Genomic DNA, 22901 nt, shown 5'->3' on the forward strand with positions numbered 1-22901 from the left:
CACATAGATAGTTGAGTTTTTCACTTTGTAGTTGCTTTGAAGGCCTAGGTGTAGAGGCCAGAGTATTGTCAGAAGAGCTGAGTTCAAGTCCTAGCCCTGGCACTCTACAGACATGCAAATATGATGCTCAGAGAACCGAAATGACTTAGTGACTTTCTAGGTCAGTATAGTAGAGATTAAAAACTCAGCATAGAAGAAGTACTGTGTAAAGGTATCTTTGTTTTCTTCATCAAAGGACATAATATTGGTGCTTTAGTTTCTAAAACCTACTATGTGCAAAGGACCTTGCTAGGTGTGAGGGAGCAGACCATAGTGACTCGAATGTAAACCTGTCCTCAAAGAGTTTACAGATCACACGGTGGGAGGAAACATGTATAATTACTTGTAATATAGGACTATGGGAAGATGATACAGTGTCTGACAAAGACCATGGTTCTCCATCCTGGTTATGTGACAGAATAACCTGCAGTTATGCAGTGTTCACCTGCAGAACACTCCTTATTATCCCCATTTCACAGAAAAGAAAATTGAGATGCAGACGGTTGAGTGACTTGCCCTAGGTAACAAAATCAGAAAATAACAAATCTAGACCCCTAGGGGACCCAACTTTTGACTACCTTCAGCACCTCGATGGCCACAGGCAATGCTGGAGAAGGGGGCCCAGGTAAATCTGACATGCAGACAGCTCCCCCCAGTAGCCTCTGCACCTTCCCAAAATGCTTTCTAGCCCAGAAGCCCATAAGTTGCTTTGGAATAGAATACCAAGTGAGGATTTATTTATCATATCATTTCTGAGTGCGTATTTTCTTGAGCATTTATAGATCTGTTTTTCCAAGAAGCTGAGAGTTCCTGATAAAACACGACAGATAATGATAAATGAGCATCTATGTTAGCCTAGCTGGGAGGAGGCTGAGGGACTGTTAACACCCCTCCGGTGAAGTTAATCCCATTTCTTTTAGCCATTTCTTTATTAGTTAATGAGGTCTTACAAAAATGTGTGTCTGTGATGGTGTTTTAGCATCCTTGCCTCTAGGAACATTTTCAAATATTCATAAAGTCGCTCCTCTGACCAAAGCCTAAAGCAAAGGTGCATTAAGTATGAATTTTAGTCAACTTCAAATGTGGGTGGTCACAAAGCTGCTCCTGAGCTATCCCCTCAATAATCCTCCTCATTGGTATCTCCAGATCTGCAGCACTGGGTGCAAATGTGAAGGGGAACTTAGAAAAATGGTATTATTTAGGACACCAGGACTCCGAAGGGCAGCCCCGTAAATTTTGATCCTGCCTCTTGACTGACAGCAGTGTGGCTTGCTTTTGGAAAACTGAATAACTTAAGGGAAACAAAAACAAAATGAAAAAGGAATTACCAGTCAAGCCCCTGGGAAGGACAGCAGAGGCTCGTTGTTATTGCTCCTGGGAGGCCAGAGACCCACTTCCCACTTGAGTTCCTTATGGCAAAGAGGGAACCATCAAAAGATGGCTTGATGCTCAATGGTGCATTTTTGGAGAGGCAAACCAAAGGCAGAAACTTGGTTAACTACTAAACTAAGCTCCGTGGTATGGTGAATCACAGTGATTACATCTACAACCTAGTTTTGGAGGGTCCTCCACCCCATAGCACGATCCTAGGAACACAGCTAGAGTACACACACACAGAGAAGCGCGCGCATGCGCGCATTTCTGACACCCTCCTCCCAACTCATCCACACACACGACTTCCATCATCTCAAAGCACACAATCCTTGATGCTTTTCCACCCTTTTATGATTTTGTTTCCTCAAAACATCCCTTCAGGAAGTTGACATTATGGCTGGCCTTCTATGTGTAGTTTACAAGCAAAGGGACTTTTTCAAAGGGCGTCTGTAAAAATACCATTTCAAATGTGTGAAGAAGATGAAGCACTTCTGTTTGGTTCTGGATGGCTTGGACTATCTATGGTGTACTTTGCCTAAGAAACGGAACATAACAGCCCAGCATTCTCCCGCCTGGTTCTGCACAGGTAACCGGAATAAGCCACCAAAATGGTGCAGGTTTCCTGATCCTACTTTAGAATGAGCTCGAGGAACAAATGATAGACCGAAGTCTTCTAACCTTCAACCCCACAGGGCAGTGCAACACATCACTGGGAGCACTGAGAGCTCAGTGCTTTCTGACACAGAAGATCTAGGCTTAGAAGGGCCCATCCACGTCATTGCCACTAAGACTTGTATTCAGTGGAGTCTCTTGGCCTTTTTCCATGATCAACACCCACCCACCCACCCACTGAAGGAAAGCTCTGGGCCGTAATTCTGAAACGAGATGGCCATGTAATCCATTCAGTACAGATATGGTGACAGACAGACATCATCCCTTAACAAGGGCAGATAATGCAAACATTTCCTTTTCCAGCTCATTGCTCAACTTCCTGGTCATTTTAACCGGTTATACACTTACAATGTTAAGAATAAAAGAAAAGAAAAGAAAAAAAGGGAGAAAAACAGGGAAGGGAAAGAAAAAGTCCTGAAAATAGCAATTGCACAGTAATAATGCTGCTTTGAGTAGAGCTCAGCCTATAATATTATTTCTCTTATGTCCCTGCCGTGGGGACATTGAGGGCACTTTGACAGCCATTATGATTACAGAAGATACAAGCTAATGTTGGTTGTTCCAGATATAATTTTACAATTTCTCAAAAGAAATAGTGTTACATCCCAGATGCAAATTTGACTGTGTCCTGTCCTTAATGTTCTATTACAGGTGATTCACATAACAGGCCGGCTACGACTGAGGGTGTCCCTATCCCACGGGAGGACCGTTCCTAGCCAAATCATGGGTCTTGTGGTTGTGGCTCATGCCCTGCCTCCCCCTACGATCAATGAAGTCAGAATTGATTGCCATATGTTCGTCACTCGAGTAAATATGGACCTCAATATCATTTACTGTGAAAATAGGTACTTTGTTTTTGTTCTCATTTCCTCTGTTGTCTGTTACACATTGGTGAAGGTTGGTGTTTGCAGCAGTCTGAAGGATTTTACTCTCCCAGTGAGGCTCATTATAAATCCTGATCTTATTTTTAATGGCTGCTTGGACTGACACCAAACATGCTTTTTATCTAAAATTCACATTGCTGCCCTGATTTACATTAGGGGCAACAATGGAAAGGATTGGGATACCCAGACATCCATATGCTATAATTAAGACCTGTTTTGGCCGAGAAACCAAGGAGAGAGCAGGGCTGAGACGTTCTTGGCAAAATTACGCCATGGAAGTTATCTCCTGATGCCTCAGTCAAGCCCACTTCCTGACTGCTGTACGGGCCCAGCCTCACAATGGCCAGTGTTCATATAGGCATTCGGCACATTGCCTTAGCTGCTTGCCGGGCTGCTAGAACGCATTACTATAGACTGGATGGCTTAAACAACAGACATTTATTTCTACATTCCTGGAGACCGGGAAGCCCAAGATGAAGGTACAAGCTAATTAGGTTCCTAGCAAGAGCCCACTTCCTGGTTGCAGATAGCGGTCTTCTTGCTGGGTCTTCACATAGGGGAGACCAAGAGCGCTGGTCCCTTCCTCCACTCATGAGGACACTAATCCCATCATGGGCACTCCATCCCCATGAGCTCATCTACACCTAATTACCTCCCAAAGGCCCCACCCCCTAATACTATCACATCGGGTGTGAACGCTTCACTTATGAATTTGGTGGTGGGAGGGACACGTTCAGTCCACAACACATGTAGGAAAAAAAAAGAAAAAAGAACTTGAGGCCCCCAGAGGGAAAAGGATGAAAAATCTGCAAAACTATTAAATAAAACTTTGTAAGCCTGAGGATTCTGCTTTTATAAATTAAAAAAAAAAAAAAGACTCTTCATATAAATGACTTGGCAGTCCTTCCTTAACACTGAGCTTTGATAAAAGGACTTTTTAACCTCTGGTTTAAAAGTTCACTTTTTCCATTAAGCACAAAGCAAGGGACAAGGAAATGGGACAGTGCCCCCTCAGACCTTTCACCCACAAGTCACCAGCCCATCATCAGACCAATTTGAAGAAGAGAGAATCACGGGGCACGGGGAGAAGAGGGATGGGGGACTGTGCACGTATCGGGCACGGGAAGGAAGCTTCCATGGTATCATCCATGTGCTGGGGCCACAGGCAGAATCACTGAGGCCATTCTGAGAGGGTGCTTTTGTGGCACAGATTATGGTCAGGCATGAAGGCAGCATATGTTCACCGAGCCCTGGTAGTGCCTGCAGAGGCCAAATGGAAGAGCAGAATGGTCAAGCGGCCCGGGTAATTGACTTCTCCGGGGCCTAGCCAAGAGGAAGACAGCCATCATCTGCGTTCAGTCCACTGGGAAGCACTGAGGATGTTGAGACCAAGTTAGAAATGCCTACCATTTCCGGGCTGGAGTGGATTCAGAGGAAAGAATTCACCAGGAGAAAAAGACACCCACCTGAGCTGTTAAGTGTTCCGTGGGTAGAAGATACCATGAACCCGTCACTCTTATTTAATAAGTAACTCTAAATCTATTTTTTCAAGTTTTGTTGGCATTTCTTAAATTTTTTTAGAAAATAGACTGTATACTTGGGTGTGTGTAAAGTATTCTGGAATGGCAAAAGAATATCAGGAAAGACAGCCAAAATGATTAGCTAGGGTTAGCAAGTAATAAGAAAGCTAGTTAGCATTTGTTGAACACTTACTACACACGCGGCAATGTGCAGAGCTCATTATTCACATCATCTCCTTTAAGCTTCAAGACAGTTCTGTGAGATGGGTGTTGCCACTGCCCCCCCCACACCCTCAGGCAATTTCAGTTTAGAGAGAGAGAGCGTAAGTGGTATGCCCAAGGTCACAATTTTGAACTCGAAATGTGCCAGATTTTAAAAATCAGGCATTTAGCTACACATGGGCCTTCCTGCATTCCTTGCCGCTTTTTTCCTAGAGAAGTCAGGCTAAGTGGTAAGGAAGCAGTCAGACTAACCCCTGAAGGGGACCGCTCATATCTATGCATCCATTAAAGAACACAATTCTAGCCCACAAAGCTGTTCATTCTGATGAAAAACACAGAATGCTGGAGATGGAGCTCCAACCCAGGGAGGCAGCTAGAAAGTCTGATGACCTATGGCTCTACCTCTTTGAAAACATATGTAGGACTCCCTTGATTTAGATTTACTACCATCATTCTCTCTGGAAAAACAGCCTCATCTGATTTACCTACGCCCGGTGACTGTCCCATCCCAAAACCCTCACTTAATTTTCATTCCTGTGATCACAGATTGATTAATTCTGCTTCATGGACCTGAGTGCCTTATGGTGCCACTCCAATAATTGAGATCATTTTCTGTGACCCACTTTAAGCTTTTTCTCTTCCCTTTAAAAAAAAAAAAAAACAAGAAACTGTTTTCCACAACCCCTTATTAGCCAATACAATACAGCATTATTTCCCAGCTGAAGATGATAGAAGTTATTCTAAAAGGACCTGTGTTAAAAGTAACTGCTTATTTGATCTGAGGAAAAAGCCTACCTTGTGTGCCAGGCACTGTGCTATGCTCATTTCATTTCATTCATTAATCCCCTCACCAACCTCTTAAGTTGTTTTTACAGATAAAGGAACTGAGGCTCAGAGTACAAGGTGCCATCAGGATTCTGATCCTGATATAGGTCATCAGACTGGTCTGGGGCTTTCTACACATATATTAAGAGGTCTCTGGACACTGAGGTGGTCACATTTGCCACGGTAACAGGCTCCGATACATAGGAATGCTTCAGATGTTTTGAAGGATTTCGTTCCAATAAAGCATAAACTAAAGAACATCTTCCCTAAAGTATGATTGGCTTTTTCCCAGAGTCTATTATTTAATTAGGGAATTGCTAACTAGAAACATAAGCCCTCTCCTGGACTCTGCAGACCATTCTTCTCCTCTGCATTCCCTAGGATGGCCACGGACAAAGCCGACATCATCTGGGGGGCTGGTAAATTTCAGAAGCACCAATGAGGGCCTTTTAATGACATCCTGGTCTACTCATTTGCAGAAAGGGGGTGGAAACTGTGCTTGGAAAGCAGCTAATAGTTTTAGGAAAACACCAACTAATCTGCTTTGTACCAGAAAACCATGGGGTTATAAAACTCTTTATATTGCCCCATTTTTGTCTCGACTTACCAAGAATTCTAGTTTGGCCAAAAATGTCATTTAATATTTAATATTAGACATTGAGAAATTCACTCCCTGGGTAATATAATTTAATTATATTCCACATTATTCTGGTTTGGTTTGGTTTGGTTTATTTCCCTGCCTTGGGGGTCAGATTGAACTCTCCAACCGTGGTCTCATAGGTTTCTGAAACATGTCATTTCTAAAGACTCACTTCCTATTTGGAGATATAAGCCCTAAAAGATAAAAAGCACGGGGACGGTAAAGAGAATAAATTAAACAAAAGATATATCCTATTTTGGACCGCCCAAAACCAATCTGTACCCGGACAGGGAGGAGGATAATGAGCATGTTGACGTCTTTGTGTAAATCAGGCAGATTCCTCCAACATGTTTTCCAATTTCTGTTCTATTTTTCTGTGCTCCTGCCCGAGGACATTGACGTCTGGACAATCAATGACACAGGCTTACACACACGTACTGCCGAGCACAAGCCTGCAAGAGCTGCTGAAATGGTTTAAAAGTTTCTGTGTGGAATCCACCACAAAGTACCAGTTAAAAGGGCCAGGAGTGAAAGCTGAGCTCCCAAATGACTAAGACTGAAAAAGATAATACCCCCAGGCATCTGTATGTCTCAGCATTTAAATTATATCCCTTGAATGCCAATTTGGACGTTGTGCCAAGAAGCAGTTGAAGCCCTTTTTCATGGAAATACCCAGTAGAAGACCAATCTGTTTAAATGAAAGGTGTCTCTAATCATTTGGTATCAACATAACATGTTTTTATTTTATTATGTAACCTTGCATTATCTTGGCCTCTAATGAGGATCTTGCATTGTTACTGATTCTCCATAATTTCATGGAATTATGTTGTCCAAATGTGTATTCTGATGCCAAAAAAAAGAAAAGAAAAACCTGTCTCATTATTTACACACGGTTGCTGGATCTAGCACATTTCCTACTTTTGAGAAAGTCCGTTATCAGTTAAAGAAATGATCTTCTCTATCCGTAAAGGGCTTTCCCTCAAAGTGCCACCTCCCGACGGGTACCCCCAGGATAATGAAAACTGTAAGGAGACTTGTTTCTCAGTCATTTAACAGTTTCTCTACTCCCCCCTTCCCCTTCTGAATTCCAGCCTGTGTTCTTCTCTCTGCAGGATCAGCGATTATATGGATCTGACCCCTGTAGACATTGTAGGGAAGAGATGCTACCACTTCATCCACGCCGAAGATGTCGAGGGCATCAGGCACAGTCACTTGGACCGTAAGTACTTCTCGTGTGTGGGAACAGCCAGGCTGGGGTCATCTCTCTCTGATGCTTGTTTGGTTTCAGTGCTGATTTTTCCCTTCCTGTCTCATGCATACATTTGAGATGACTGTCAGCGTGCCGGGAGAAAAAGTGAGACGGAAATCACTTCAACTCATGTTGGAATTAGATCGCAAGTTGGAACTCAGGCCCAGAAAAACTGCTGGATCTTTAGGCCCTCGGCCGGGATTCTGTGGTCTCTTGTGCTCTCTCTCCCATGAAGTGATGGGGGAACCTTTGCCTTAAGTGCTTTCTTGACCCTTTCATTTTCTAGAGAGCGAGCTCCACTCTGAAATTTGTGGTCTCTGTGTCAAGATATATGTGGGAGAAGACAAGTTCAAATAGACCAGAGCCTATAGCCATTCCTTCTTGACTGACCGCACAACTGGGGCCAGGGGGAAGCCAGGGCGCAGGGCCAGAGCACATCCGCTCTCAAAGGCAGCGTCTCTTCACTGTATTTCTGGAAAGGGGGTTATTCCGAGGAAAAGATACCACCATCTCCTGACTCCCGGGAGGGAGAGAGACTCATCTCAGCTCTTTGAGTCTGATTCCCAGCTCCTGACTCACAAGCTGACCTCCGAGGTGCCTTTTTTGGCAGGAGGCACTAGTGTGCGGAACCCTCTGCCCCTTTTCCAACCAGAATTCCTTTTGATGACCGATCAGTAGACTCTTCTTCCTAAAAGATGAGGGCCCGACGTGCTCATCTTCCTAGAAGGTTCTAAACCCGGTTCTGAACCCTGGTTCATGCGAGGCGCCACAAATGAGAGACTACAGCTTGACGGTCAAGTTTTCCCGTAGCACCACTAGCCAGGTGCCCTCTGTATTTATTTCCTCTCCCCTTTCTTGCCAGGCCCGAGGAGAGCCCTCTCAGGTCTTTCCTGCTCTTTGCAGGTGTTAGCTCGTTTTAAACTCACATCTTCAAAAGCATAATGCCAAGACAGTCAGCCAGGCAGAGTCTCAAGGTGTGAGCATCTTGTACTGTTTTTTAACCCTGCATTAGCACCACTGACATGGGACCAAGTTCAGTGTCAAATTTTGTGTATATCATGTCTCTGGGAAAAGGCTGCCTGCGAGGCTGCTCTCTAGCAAACTCTACTCCCAACACTGAGCGCGTGCCTTAGTATTGCACACCAGGGACTTAGGGACCACACTTGTTGCTAAGAATGGATGGGTGTTGTGCATTGCAGAAGCAGATGGCTCTTCAATTAATTGGGGGGAAAAAATGATGCTGTTTCCTGAAAAGAAACATCAGGTTCTTTGTAGCTGGGAATTTAGAGAAGATGGAGGAAAAATCGGGATCTTTGGAGGAAGCTCTGAATATATTTTTGGACCAATATATGCCAGAGATCCAGGCTTTAAAAATGAATATATTATCTTTAGGACACTGTCACAGACCATGTGTGTGGGGAGAGAAGGGTGCTTTTTCATTTTGGAATCTTAATTGAGGTCTAACTTCAGAAACCCGGTGCTGACAAAAAAGAACTATGTCATCCTCAGTTATTACTTGGAAAACGTCATGCTATCTCTCTGGGATTTGATTTACAGCTTGAAGAAACACAATTCCTCAGGAACAGTGAGCTAGGGCAGTTCATTTCTTCCCATGAAGCAAAGGTCTCCAACAAATATGTTTGATGCCATTCTTTCCGATCTACTTTTATCTCATTTTCAGTAACCAGAATAATTTGAGAGTGCTGAAAATAAACAACTCTGCCATTCACTATTGTGCTAGTTGCCTAATTTTTCTGGTATTGTGCCAACTAATAAACAGAGAAGGTATGCTTTTAAATTCTGTGATTTTTTTTCATTACTTGATATTGACATACTGGCTATTGCTTTATGATTTAGCCTCCTAACAATGATTGAGTTCACTCTTTCAACTCATACACACGACTTCTAATTTTAAGTTCTTTTAATAACCTCAAACACATGAAAAACAAATAAAATGAGCTGATAATTCTGCACAGTAAAATACACTTCACATATTTAGCTATCATGCTGTGGAATAACTCCACAATGTCAAGTAGCACACAATTAGTAAAACTGTAGGGGGAGGAAAAGGAGTGTTTTGATCCTGAAGAATTTTGATCCTAATCAGATTGAAATTTCAACGTTCTTGTAGTGCTTAATATCTTCAATCACACACACACAAAAAAATCAAACCGATGCCAATGTCAGGTTTTGCATTCTGTGACTGAAATAAAATGCTAAAATATACAAATGCATCTCGCTTTGTACAATAAACATTAACATCATTATAAAGTAAGATTGAGTCTAAAATTGTGTGATGGAATGTCTGATGTTTACCTAATTCTCAAACCAAAGCCAGCCCAGTAACAAAATGACAGAGCATGTAATAAGTCTTGGTTGTGTAAACACTGGAAGAAAAGGCAAAAAGCCAGCAAGCATCTTGCTTGTCCAAAGCCCTAGGCTCTGACTGAAGGATGCCTCGACTGTACCTTCTTGGCAGGAGAAGGTCATGGTGACATAGAATCAGCTCAAGAATAAGATAGAATTCTAAAACAAAGGGACGGTTAAAAAATAAACCACATTAACTATTTAGCTCTTCTTCCTAGAGCTATTGGCACAATTCCTGTTTCTGTGCATGAAAGACAGGTTTTAGCCATCTGATAATATTTCTGATATTTTGATATCTGTCTTATGCTCCAGTTTACAGATAAAACTTTAAAAAAAAAAAGACTCCATAGTCTTTGATAACTCAAAATGCTATCTTTATCACTTATATCTTTTTCCTAGCATAGGCATCTGTAAATCCATAGATGAACTTGTCTCTAGAATAAGAAAAGTAAAAGGGAATCTCAGCTGCATCAGGAACTGACAACTTTCATCAGTTGAACCAAGAACTTTGGACCATTCACTCTCCCACTAAGTTAACATGAGACGCCTGATAGTTCACTGGCTTTCAACATAAAGAATCACTAAGAATCGCATTATCTATACCAACATGGTGGGTGAGTGAAATTATACTGGGATTCTAAAACCAAGGGGGTTGTAGGACCTCTTCTTTCACACTGTGACCAAAGACCTCTGTGATTTTTCTTTTCCTTACGTCACCGCCGGGGAGTCATTGAACCCAATTTCACTGATTCTCCAGGCCGAATTCACCCAATCAACATTTCGAGGTTTGAATTTTCAACTACTCATATAAGCACTTATTTGAGCATCTTGGCCTACCAGGCTCCAGTTCTCCATTGCTCAGGAGGTACTGACCTCCAGATGACCAGTCAGGTCTCCCTCGAGTCCTATGCCCCAATTAGCTCAAGCATTCGACAGCCACACAACCATCTACTACTCTACCTCTGCTGGTAGCCCAAATATAGAAGGGCAGACCACGAATGCTAAACCAAACGGAGGAACATGTTTTGCATTTCTCGTTTGTCCCTTTTAATCCAGTCTTTTGTCTATAGAAGTTGCTGAATTTGTCTTGAGATATCCCCGGGGTCCTTCCCAGGTCAAATGAGCAACTCCCTAAAACCTAGACAGAGTGGCCAAGGGAGATTTCCCTTCCCTCTATAATGTTGTGAGCCACTAGCAAGGCTCGAGGCTCTGCCACTGTGGGACTTTCAAGAAAGAGGAGCCAGAAAAGCTAAAAGTGGTAGCAGTTTTCCCTTCCTAGGACCTTACCCAGGATGAGGAAATTCTGCAAGAGTTATTTCACAAAGACAGAAGGCCTTGCAGCTTGTCTGTGAGATCTTGTAGAATTAAAAAACGTGGCCTACCCAATATATTTAGGGGATGTTAAAAAAAAATACATTAGCCTCAGCCTTTATTTCTTAATTACAAAATTTTATCCTTCTTAACAAAAGTCATGCACAGCTACCTGGCAGAATGCATTGCATGCTGTTTTGCATCAATAACCCCTCCGCTTCCCTCCTGAAGGCGTCTCATCGCCAAATGCAAGCCGACTGCTTAATGCAGGACTAATTAGTATATCCCCCTTCCAGTCTGCAGGCCCTCCATTGTAATTCCTTCCCAGCTCATTTTTTTCCACAACCGAGCATCAATCAAAGTAAGTGCCCTGCCTGCCTCGGAAACACAAGATGTCCTCCATGCATTTGTCATCTGCCACGCAAACAAAGGGGGAATTTAATTGTTGATCTGGGTACGCAGCCACTGCGCACTGGAAAGGAAGCTGCGGTGGGGGGAGAGAGGAAGGTGCAAAGTTTGGTGGGTGGGCCAAGTGCAAAGAACACAGGGGACTTCTTTCTAGTCTCTGATCTTAGCCTTTTTCAGGGCTGGGACTTCGGGGATTTAGCCGCAACCCGATCATTGGCTGGACTTTTTCCCAAAGCAAATGAGTTTTTCATCTTCTTCTGTATGAATATGAAAATGCCCCTGAAAGAAGGTACACATAACAGCTACCATGTCAGACTGTTTTCAGAAGCCAAGTCAGCCCACATCGTGTGCCTGTCCATTAACGAAAAAAGATTGTCAAGTCAGGGTTTTATGCAGAAGTGAATGACCGGTATTTTCGTCTTTTTTTTTTTTTTTTTCCTTTTTGGGAGAGTACTGATTTTGGCTTTTCCAGGCTAAAGGCAGGCACACAGAGAACAGAGACTAGCAAGGGCCTATCAGCTGAGTGTCCTTCCTCCACTGCATTACAGAAATGCCTACCCCCAGCTTAATGAATCCAGACCTGCAGTTAACAAGATCCCTAGCGGACTCCCATCCCCGTTAACGTTTGAGGACTGACTTATACTAGTATTTCGAAGGCATTCTTGTATATGAAGTAAAAGTAAATACAAACTGACTAGCAATCTTAGGGGGCTTCATATTCCCCTCCAGTTGGATGAATTTTGTGAATACTAGTAAAATATAAGTAGCGAATTGACTCTGAGGGATCTCAGGCAGTGTTCAAATGAAACGAGTATGTGATTACTTAATAAAGAGATGGACTTCTTTACAAAGGTGCAAAGTTTTGAGTGGAGTGGAGAAAGCTAATAAAGTCTAAATAGAAGTAACAGTCAACTCGTAAGCAAAAGGAGGTCTTTCATTTTTTTCCCCAGGTGAATATTTTTCCATGTACTTGTTGCATGTGTGAATACAAACAGTAACATTTTCCCTGTTCAAGTTCACCTAACATATGTGAGTACTTACTATATACAAAGCTTTGTGGTATTGCAGTAAGGTTTGAACAATAACTAAGATGTGGTCTCTACCTTCCAGGAGCTTACATACTAGCAGGGAAGATAGCATGAAAACAGCCAATTTTGAAAAGGTAGCATCAAATGAGGACTATTGAGATGAATAAAACACAGAAATCCCAGAGACTGGGTGGGGGGCGCGGGGCAACAAGGGAGGACTGACAAGAAATTCCAGAGGCACCACATCTGCCCTGGACCTTGAAAGAGGATGGCAGGAAGCCACAGTGGCAGGAGATGGGCAAAAGTGCAGGGTTAGGGACATTCCAGGCTTAGAAGAGCGTAAAAGGACACAGAATACAGCAACACACCATCTTTCCTCTCTGCCCAGGAAGTAAGCTGGCACTTCGATGGGACGGATATATTCTAATACAATCCGAACGTGGATCCCTGGGCTGTTCCTTGTTCCTATTTCAGTTAGTAGCTGCTTTTATTATCATAATAAGGAATACCTGATATTTGAGAGAAACTAACCCCCATTGCTCTTATAAAACATGATCAGAAAAAAAAAAAAATACTTCTAAGACATCCATTTTAACCTAAATCAACCAAAATAAGATCAGTTCCATCACTTCTTGTACTTTATACGAGATTAAGAACAAAATGCTGGTGTATATTTTATAACTATTTTCCTTAAAATGTTGATTTAATGACACCTTGCCTATCTCAAAAAAAAAAACCTCAAACTTTTCCTAGTTTAACGCAGATGAGGGGCATAGGGACTTAATTTGTGTATGTGTTTAGCATACAGTGGTTTTCCCAAAAATTTAGCGTTAATTAAGGATCAGGTCATTTGAACCTCTTTATGAACTCTGCATCCCCTCTGGCTTCCTAGAATTTTTGGTGGAGCACATTGACTAGAATGCATCCAGTTCCAAGTGACAGAAAACCCAAGCAAAAAGGACTTAAACTTCCTCTGTAATTGTCTTCAGTTTCTCTTCATGATCAAAAGACAGCTGTAGCACTACCCATCACCAGTCCCTCACAAGACAATGTCCAAAGTCAGGAAAGGGTCAGTCACTATTTTGTGTTCATTTCTGAAAGAAAATACTTGTCGCAGCCCTCCCAGATAGAGAGCCCCCCGCCCCCATGTCTCATTGTCCAGCATTTCATCAAGTGCCCAAGCCTGAGCCACACACTGGATGCAGTGACCGTGACTGGCTTAAACAATCAAGGCTTGTCCCCCCTGGGACTCGGGAAAGGTCCCTGATCCAGAAAGAAGTGCTAGAACAGCTGCTCCATCCCCACCATGACGACTGCAACTCACACTGCCACAGGATCTATAGGAAAGGGGTTCAGAGTCAATCCGAAGAGCTCACAAGGAGGACATTTTCTTCCTTTATCCTTCTTTTCTCTTCTTATTTTACCTACATGAGAAGATGAAGGTTAGCTGAACCTATTTGTGGTCATTGTTTCATAATATATGTAAATCGAACCACTGTGCTGCGTGTTCAAACGCACACAGTGACGTATGTCAATTATTTTTAAATAAAACTGGAAAAAAAAGGAATAGCTGCTCAGGGAACAACCAACAGTGACTGCCACCTGGGAGAATCTGACCCGTTTTCACAACAAAGTCTTTGGATTTCTGAAAACCTACACAACAGGTGAATAAATGACATTTGTCTGGGCTCCTTTAAATATTCCTGATTTTGCCAAACACTAGTTTCTGTATACCTATGCCACCACTTATATATTTCTTGCTAAAGATGTTCAGGGGACTTCATAAAATGACCTCATCCAGAAACACAGGGTCCATGAGAGACATAAAATAAATCTGAAGTAAAGATGCAACCTCATCCTTCTACCTTTTTTTAGTTCTCCCTACGTTCCAGCTTAACCTTGCCCAATACTTCATTGTTTTTTTTAAGAATTTATTTATTTGACAGAGAGAGACAGCAAGAGAGGGAGCACAAGCAGGGGGAGCAGGAGAAGGAGAAGCAGGCTTCCCGCGGAAGAGGGAGCCCAATGCAGGGCTCGATCGTAAGACCCTGGGATCATGACCTGAGCCGAAGGCAGACGCTTAACGACTGAGCCACCCAGGCGCCCCAATACTTCATTTTTAAAAGGACAAGATCAGACCCCCGTGCTTTCTGACCCTCGTCCCACTTCCCCTAAGAATTATCACGGTTATAAGTTTCTTAGTGAAAACGGTAAGTACTTGTCTCCCATAGCAATGGAAATCGAGGTAAGTCCTATTTTCAGAATGAAGAAAACTTCCCCAACAACTCCCAACAAGAGAGACCTCCCCGGGGATCTCAACTGTCCGCTGTTTCACCATATTCCAAACCTAAGCCAATCACTGGTAAGGGGATGGAATTACGGGACTGAGGCTAATAGGAGGACAGGCCCATGACCAATTTTTGCATACTTAGAGATCCCCCCGTGTCTGGCACAGAGTAAGTAGGCGCTCAAAAGAATATTTATTGAGTGAGTGAATAAATCCACCATTTCCCTCATTTCCCAGCCATAAAGTTTTCTTAATTCCCTGAAGAGTTCACTGCTTCCCTTTATATGGCAAATCCCCACCCCCACCCCCCACCAACAAAGTGTAAGGGCTAAGAAATACCCTGTCCTTGACTATTTTAGGTCAAGAAGGGCAGGAATGAGGGGTAAAGAAACTCTGGCTGAACTGAAAACAGCTTGAAAAAAAAAAATCTGAGATCTCGAATGTCACTCATGCTGACCATCACTGATTTTTCCCGTCCTAGAACACGATACCATAGGTGTTTAAAAGCCTTGGTCTCCCAATTCAGTACACTATCATGAAGAAAAGGGGAATTTGTTTTTTTAAACCTTAACAAATTGACATGTCCTAAATCAATGAAAAGTTTTCTGCATGATTCAATATTAACAGTTAATAAAAATCTATCAATTGGCAGTGGTATAGGAAAAAACCTCTTCTGAGGTTATAAATCACACAGATAGCGATTCAAGCAGGGCCTGTCATTAGTGTATTAGGGGGAAAATCCATAGATGATGCATAGTCATTCACAGAACATCCACAGGTCTTCTGTCCTCAAGCTCGTAACTCACGTTAAGTATCAAATATCATTAAACTTTACCAAATACTGCTCGGCACATAGATTCACAAAAAAACTAAAAACCAATTTGTGGATGCCTGCTACTTAAGACATCCAGCTCACTAATTGCAAAATCTATAGGAAAGTCTGCACAGCATCAAAGCCTTGGTTGATCCTGTGAGCAGTTCTAAATGAAAAACTGTCTCTCTTGCAAGTAAATAAAGCACCTAATGCCCCAGTTTCTGCCTCAACGCTGTTTCTCCTGTGGGTTTTGAAAATGACTTTCCTGTAAGCATCAAGGACGATAACTTTTAGATAAAGAAACTTGTTCCTGTTTTAAGTCTATGTCGGGTTCATTCCCCTATAGCCCACAGTTTTCAAAAGCAGAGGGAAAAGTAATCCAGAATTAAAAAAAAAAAAAAAAAAAAAGTCCTGTTTCCAGAATGAAGTTCCCTGTCAGCCTGCCTTGGGCCTTAGGTGGAGAAGCAGAGATTAAAGAGTCAGTATTCTTTTTCATGTTTCATCTGCCAGTTTTGTGAATGTAGAAAGAAAACCAGTGGCTACAGCTAAGCACCCAACTGTGGTATTAAGTAGAAAGGTGTGATTCTAGCACACACACCCCCCCCTTACTTGCACGCTCTCCACATTAGTGAACTCTGAAATAGTATTTGGGTTCCTGAGAGAAAGCACCCCCCCTCCATTCTCTGAAGGTACCTCACGGAGGGGTGAATGGCGCAGCAGATGCGTCCTCCTATCGCCATGACGATAATGAAGCTCTTTGTTCAGCTGTGTGAATGTGAAGTGTGCAATCTCCGATGATCTCACCATTTCCTATTTATTCTATACTTACCTGAATACACCAAGTATTGCAGCTTTTTAATGCATATGCAAACCACTAAAATGTCCTTTTGTGAGACACTTTGCTAAAAGACCGCTTTTGATATCTGTTCTTCATCTCCTCTTCAAACTGAATTAGACTGCTTCCTTCTTTTTTAAGACACAAGTAACTCACTATTTAGAATCTTTGGCTTTGATTTGGTAGAACAGCCCAACAGGAAGAGACCATGTTCTCTTTTTTTCTCCATATTTCTGAAGGCAAACTTGTACTGATTTTGTTTTGATTTACTAACAGAATTATGTTCCTGCCACAGACACAGGCTTCCTTTATGTCCTTTCAATCATCGGTCTATTTCTGGGGACAAAGTTTTCCCAAGGAAAACTGAAATCCCTCTGTTGGTGCCTGTGTGCAGAGCCATGGATGTGTGCTTCAGCGAGAGTTCGTCAGGTTGAGGGCGAGAGGAGTTCTCCTCCACAGGCAGGACATTTCTCGTATGCCTCCCGCTAAACTCAAGCCAAGAGGCCAGCTGACATTTTTCAAAGATATTCAGTAACACCCTGCAGTTTTCTTTTGATTGAACTGTATTGGTCACTCCCTTCACAATTGGGGGTGGGTGGGATTTTGATGCCAATAGCCAAAAATTGTCAGATGAGCAGGACTGGAACAGTTCGACCAGGAGGATTTACGTCTCCTTGCTATATTCTTCTCACAAACGTGGAGTCACCTCTGCCCTCTAAAGAGCACAGCCTGTAACTCAAAGGCACCTTTGGCTTGCACCGCGGGGAGGCGCTGATGACCGCTTCTTGGTTCTCCTCAGAGCAACAGTAGCCAAGAACAATTGGTTACACGCTGGACTTCAGAGTAAAAGAAACAAGTTCTCACGTGCTAGCAGAGGTGCTCAGAATGATACCTGGGACCCTTCGAGATTGTAAGTGAACCTGGGAAACACGTATCCATCCTCCCCATGTCTTCACGATTACCCTGTATAATCTCCGTAAAGGCCATCGAAAGGTTGTGAGAGCCTTATATAAAAACTAATTCCTTGGGCGCCTGGGTGGCTCAGTTGGTTAAGCAACTGCCTTCGGCTCAGGTCATGATTCTGGAGTCTCAGGATCGAGTCCCACATCGGGCTCCCTGCTCAGCGGGGAGTCTGCTTCTCCCTCTGACCCTCCCCCTCTCATGCTGTCTCCCATTCTCTCTCTCAGATAAATAAATAAAATCTTAAAAAAAAACAAAAACTAATTCCTGTGGTACAACCTAAACAACATAATTCTAGAGATGTTGTGATGTGACCGGTGAATCCAGTGAGGGGCACACGGGCTGCTCTATCAAAAATTTTGGACACCAAAAAGTAAACTTTGAGATACATCAAAGATGCCAGGTTATGTGTTAAAAGTACTCAGACCGTATCATGGTATGAAGCTAAAAATACAACCCACATATAAATTTTCTTTCTCTCTCTGCTTCCTCTCTTTATAGTTTGAGCACATTGTTATGAACTTAGTCTGCAGCTCATTGGTTTGATGACTATGTATCTCTTTTCAAGGGACAATTAGCTATTTTTTTAGGACTTCCATATCAAGTAACTTACGTCATGCTTTTTTCGGATTTTCCCCACAAAGGGGATTTTAGGAGATTGCCTGACACAAACATTCTCTCATTTTGCTCCATTAGCTAAAGCTAAAACTCACAAATAAAAAACAATAGCCACTGGATTAAAGCGAATTGAAAAAGTTTTTGTGTTTTTTCAAGTTGTCTAATTTATTACAAACTAAAAATCTCTTTCAAACTGGCACCAAGGTGGCTTTTCTTCTTGAGCTGATTAGGACCACATGAGCTCAGGAAAAACTGTCAGAGCCTGCCTCTGGCGCAGCTGGAATAATCCAACTGATTTGCCAGTATGATTTTTTTTTTTTTAAAGAAAGAAGCTTCATCCCAAAGTCATAAATTTATATTCTGGAGCCCCAATCAAAAACGATTCCTTGTTCATCTTAAAAGAAGCAAAATTCCATTGTGACTTCTTTTTGTGGCACCTCCTGGAAAACAAAACCAACGGGGGCAGTATTTTGGTCCCTGTTTCCTGCTATAGCTTCTCTCTCACTTCCGGCTTCCCACTGACACATGGAGGTCGCATTCAGAAAACACTAGTCCTCAGGAAAGAGCCAAGACCGGCATCCAGGCCAGAATGCACCTTCACCTCTTCAGAACCGTTTGTCTGGCTGTCCCAGGGATTGGGGGAATGGATTAGGTGAAACTCGTTTTGTGGCATTCCCCACAGCACCCTAAGGCACTCAGGTGGCTGCCTGACTCCCCAAGGAACCTGAGGGGGCCCCCTTCCTCAGCGGTCCCTCCACAACCACTTCCTCACACAGACCTACCAAGCCTGCCTCTCTGTTAGGTCTCCTCTCTTTGCTAGATGGCCCTTGGCCTGGCTGATGGAGAAGCCTGCATTATTGGGCCCTACTAAATCTGTATTTATTCTCAGGAAACAGAGTCATATTTCCTTAGCTCCAAAAGACGACACCACATTAGTCTTTCGGCGCCTTTCACGGCACACACGTGGAGCTCACCAAGGAGGCAGATGTTTTTGCTAGCTATGCATTTCAGAATTGAGATTTTGTTTCTTTGTTTTTAAATAAGAGAAAGTATTATAAGGAATGGGTCGGGGGCGGGGGGGATCTTTACTGATTCTGCAAACTCTAATTTAACTTTAGAAGTCCTTTCTCACTTTTCCCCTTTCTATGCACTGTATCCTGGGGATAATTTTTTTTTTTTTTTAATTTTGCCTACATATGGTCAAAGTGCAGTCCGGAATCCCCAGCCGGTCTGGGCTGATCTGGCCTGCCAGCTCAGTGTTTTCTTCAGGTGAGATTCCAAAAAAAGGGGCCTCTTCATCTCTTTGCCCTCGTTAAAAATACTAGATCCATTTGCAATTATTCCTTAGTCCAGAGACAACAGCAGATAGAATTATACACCGACCACCAATGGGGGTGCTCTCCGTTTCTCTCTCTGAAAATAGTGGGCAGAATTTCATAACCCGTCCTTCCTCTATTAATAGGTAACCAGGTTGAGAGGATTTGAATAAAAGCACATCTTGTTGCATGCAACAGCGATTTGACAGAAGAGCTGTACGGCAGAGTTAGTATTTTCCTGCTCTCAGCTTCACCACGCAGTTTTGTAGCCTGGGAAGCCATGCATGCAGAATGGCAGAACTTACAATTGCCTACAAAAGGAGAGGACAATGCTACCTTTGGAGCCTCGCCGCCAAGAGAAGTGACAGTTCCGGGCCCTAAAAATACCCTAAACTGCTGAGTAGTTTCAGAACAGAGCTTGCCACTATGTGAAGCACTCATCAAAGCCAATCTTTCTCAAGCAACTGTGAAGACATAATTATTACATTTTACAACCATCCATTGAGTGCATCGTGAGGCAAAGGGAGCATGGGAGACCGGCATCGGGGCTTCTATGTTTAGGGACATGAGATGTGGAGAGGGATTTGTGATCACTTTTGGAGCCACGAAGAGTGGCTTGGACGTGACGGGATGAGTTTCCACAGCCTTAAAACACGGCTCTTTTCCAAAGTGACTTCCCTTTACCCATCCAAACTCCCCCCCCCCAAAAAAAATCAAAATGTACTTCATGAAACTATTGTATATGAAGCACTTATTAGCCGTAATTAAATGGACAATATGAATTTACTACGTCTTTAGGACTCTGGCTTGTTCTGGTTTAGAGCAAGATGATTAATGCAAATACATATTACTTGAGATAACCATTTAGCAGCTAATTTAGCCAAATTTATTACAGCAGTTAGAGGTTTTTCATTTTAGCAGACGGAGACAAGGACATGCCAAAAAGTGGGCAACGTGGACGAGTGCACACTGCCCTCTAGTGGCCAACCAGCTGGCGCGCTTTCGGGGGTGTGGAGTCGCTGCGATCCCTAGCCAAGTAGTAACAGCAGGTTTTGCACATTTCCGGCATCATTTTAAACCATTCCTTTCCATAGCACTTTATTTCAAGGGATGATTTACTGCACTTTCCCCTTTTACTAGCTCAGGAGTACCCAGATACAAATCAAATCAATTTCAACTTGGCAAGATTTTGGTTAAAGTTATCATTTTTAACATCTGCATTTTAAAGCTCTCCTTCAGTGGGTATTTAATGGCACCATTCACATTACTGATTGTTTTTACTTGTTCCTTCATTTGGGGCCATATTTCAGAGCCTGTGTGGAGCTGTCACTCTGTTTGGCTCTCACCAAGTCAATTCTGTGCCTCCCTTAGGCCAGGGTTTCTCTCTGACTTGGCCGGGGGATTTATTTTGCTCCCACAGTCAGTAAAGTCTCACCAGAATTTCCCCTGACTGACCAATGTAAATTTCGTTCATACATGGACTATAAATTCTGTTCGACAAAATCAAAAGGAACAGATATATGAGGACTCTGGTTGATACCGCTTGCACTGAGGTGAAATGATCAAAGTCGGGTAAAGCATCTTCGGAACCATTCAAATATCTGGAATCTCAAAGAGATCTACCTCGCAGCTATGAATAAATCACATACAGATTTTCCTTTGTTAGCGTCTGACGTCAAACCCATTGACAATATCCACACCACATTAGGTATTCTGTGAGCCAACAAGATTTGTAGTCCTTTTATTCTTCCGTTCACACCATGGCTGCCCAAAACAGAATAAAGTCTTGCTACAAATGCTAGTAACCCTCGCTCCACTGAATTGTTGATTTTATTTGTCCTACTAATGGCATTCTACATTAAGCTTACAGAAGGGCACCCCTGGCTTAGTGCGGGACCTCCCCTTTCTAAGCGTGCCGTTTTGCCGAGATGATAATCATTTGGTCCTCGTCTTAATATGCGATGCCTTCTGTTTTGTTTTGTTTTGTTTTTACCCCCAGTGCTGAATAAGGGCCAGTGTGTGACGAAGTACTATCGCTGGATGCAGAAGAATGGAGGATATATTTGGATACAATCTAGTGCCACCATAGCTATTAACGCCAAGAACGCAAATGAGAAGAATATCATCTGGGTGAATTATCTTCTTAGGTATATTTTCTAATTCTTTTTCATTTCTGTGTCAGTTATAAAATATGCAGCCCATGGTTAATAGCTGACATGTTTTATTATCTTTTGGCAGTCTCTGGTGTGGAATTATGTGGAAATTCTGCTTTGCCTTCCATGGGACTCAAACAAATATGAAAAGATCAGAGCTATTTTGGAGGGGACGTCCAGGGCAGACTCACAACATTTTCAGTAATTCTTGGTCTGCCAACCTTTGGGCAGCTCTGCAGAAGTTGCTTTGGTTTCCCCCACAAATGTTCAGGCTAGGGGAAAAAAAAAAAAATTACAGACTTCTGCCCACAGATGAAGCATTCAAGAAGCACCTGCTTCTCCCCACCCCATAAACCTACACTCATGCATTCTAGTCCTTGAGAAAATTAAGCAAAAGGGCATGGGGAAGAAGGGGCAGGGTGCATTATATCCCCCCTGTATTCCATCCCTTTGAAAGCTTAAGCATATTACACCGCATTGGATTCCCTGGGCATTCAAGTTTTGGTAAGCTGAGTGAGCTGCTTTGCCAGAATCAGGGCAATATCAGTCTATAAATGAAAGCAATCTTCTTGTGCCTGATGCCATGTGGCCTCAGTCCAGTTGTACTGCTATCTTAATGTGCCCTCAAATTGACATCCGTAAATGAGGCCAGGCTCAACAGCTCCCTAAATTCTAGTCCGCAACCCCATTTCTCTCGCCTTCCTCATCTGCTTTCCACCTCGGGAGTCAAACGAGCAAAAAGAAAACCAAGACCGACAGCCAGGGTGGTCTGCTTCTGGGGGCAGAATTTCCAGGAGGTTTTCCACCAATCCTGTCCTGAAGCTATCAGGAGGCTCGAGGCCAGGCTGTCTCCCACCACCGTCATTCCAGTTTTTGGCTTCTCTTGGCCGAAAGCCACCACGCAGCACCCACACGTGGTCTGAATAGGAAAGCTTCCGGTAGGTCTTATGAATGGAAGTTGGTGCCCTTTGGCTGATAATCTAGACAGGGAGTACCTGAATCCCATTTTTCTTTGAGACAGCCAAATGGAGCCGAGACGCTGACAACCATAGCTCATCAGCCCACTGAGCCTTCAGAGTGTGTTCGTGAACGTCGATGATGACTCGAAGGCATGAATGTGCTTGCTACCAATAGCTTATCAATCAGACACTAATGATTATTGCTTTAGAGGGGGCCTTAATGGGCGCCACTTAAAAGAGTCTTCATTTATCTACTTTCTTTTTCCTTTTTTGACCTCTTCTACTCTACATTAATTCTCTCTAAAGGTCCAAGTATGTGTATTTCATGTGGCTTTCTAGGAGGCCTGATTTTCATTAGAACCTTCTCCTGTGTTTGTGATATGCTCAAGATGGGTTCTGATATCAAGGAATCCTTTTTTC

At 43.0% G+C, this 22901-nt stretch overlaps 1 protein-coding gene across 6 annotated transcripts in view; it reads left to right on the forward strand.

Annotated features, from left to right (window-relative positions):
- NPAS3 (neuronal PAS domain protein 3) overlaps nucleotides 1-22901 on the forward strand; it is an 839760-nt gene that overhangs the window by 808369 nt on the left and 8490 nt on the right. For all 6 annotated transcript variants that reach the window (XM_078053550.1, XM_078053551.1, XM_078053553.1 and 3 more), the window contains 3 exons: nucleotides 2737-2930; nucleotides 7289-7395; nucleotides 21369-21516. In XM_078053550.1, the coding sequence (XP_077909676.1) occupies nucleotides 2737-2930; nucleotides 7289-7395; nucleotides 21369-21516 (449 nt within the window). The remainder of the gene's footprint in view (nucleotides 1-2736; nucleotides 2931-7288; nucleotides 7396-21368; nucleotides 21517-22901) is intronic.

Source organism: Halichoerus grypus, chromosome 8 (assembly GCF_964656455.1).
Source record: "Halichoerus grypus chromosome 8, mHalGry1.hap1.1, whole genome shotgun sequence".
Classification (NCBI taxonomy): domain Eukaryota; kingdom Metazoa; phylum Chordata; class Mammalia; order Carnivora; family Phocidae; genus Halichoerus; species Halichoerus grypus.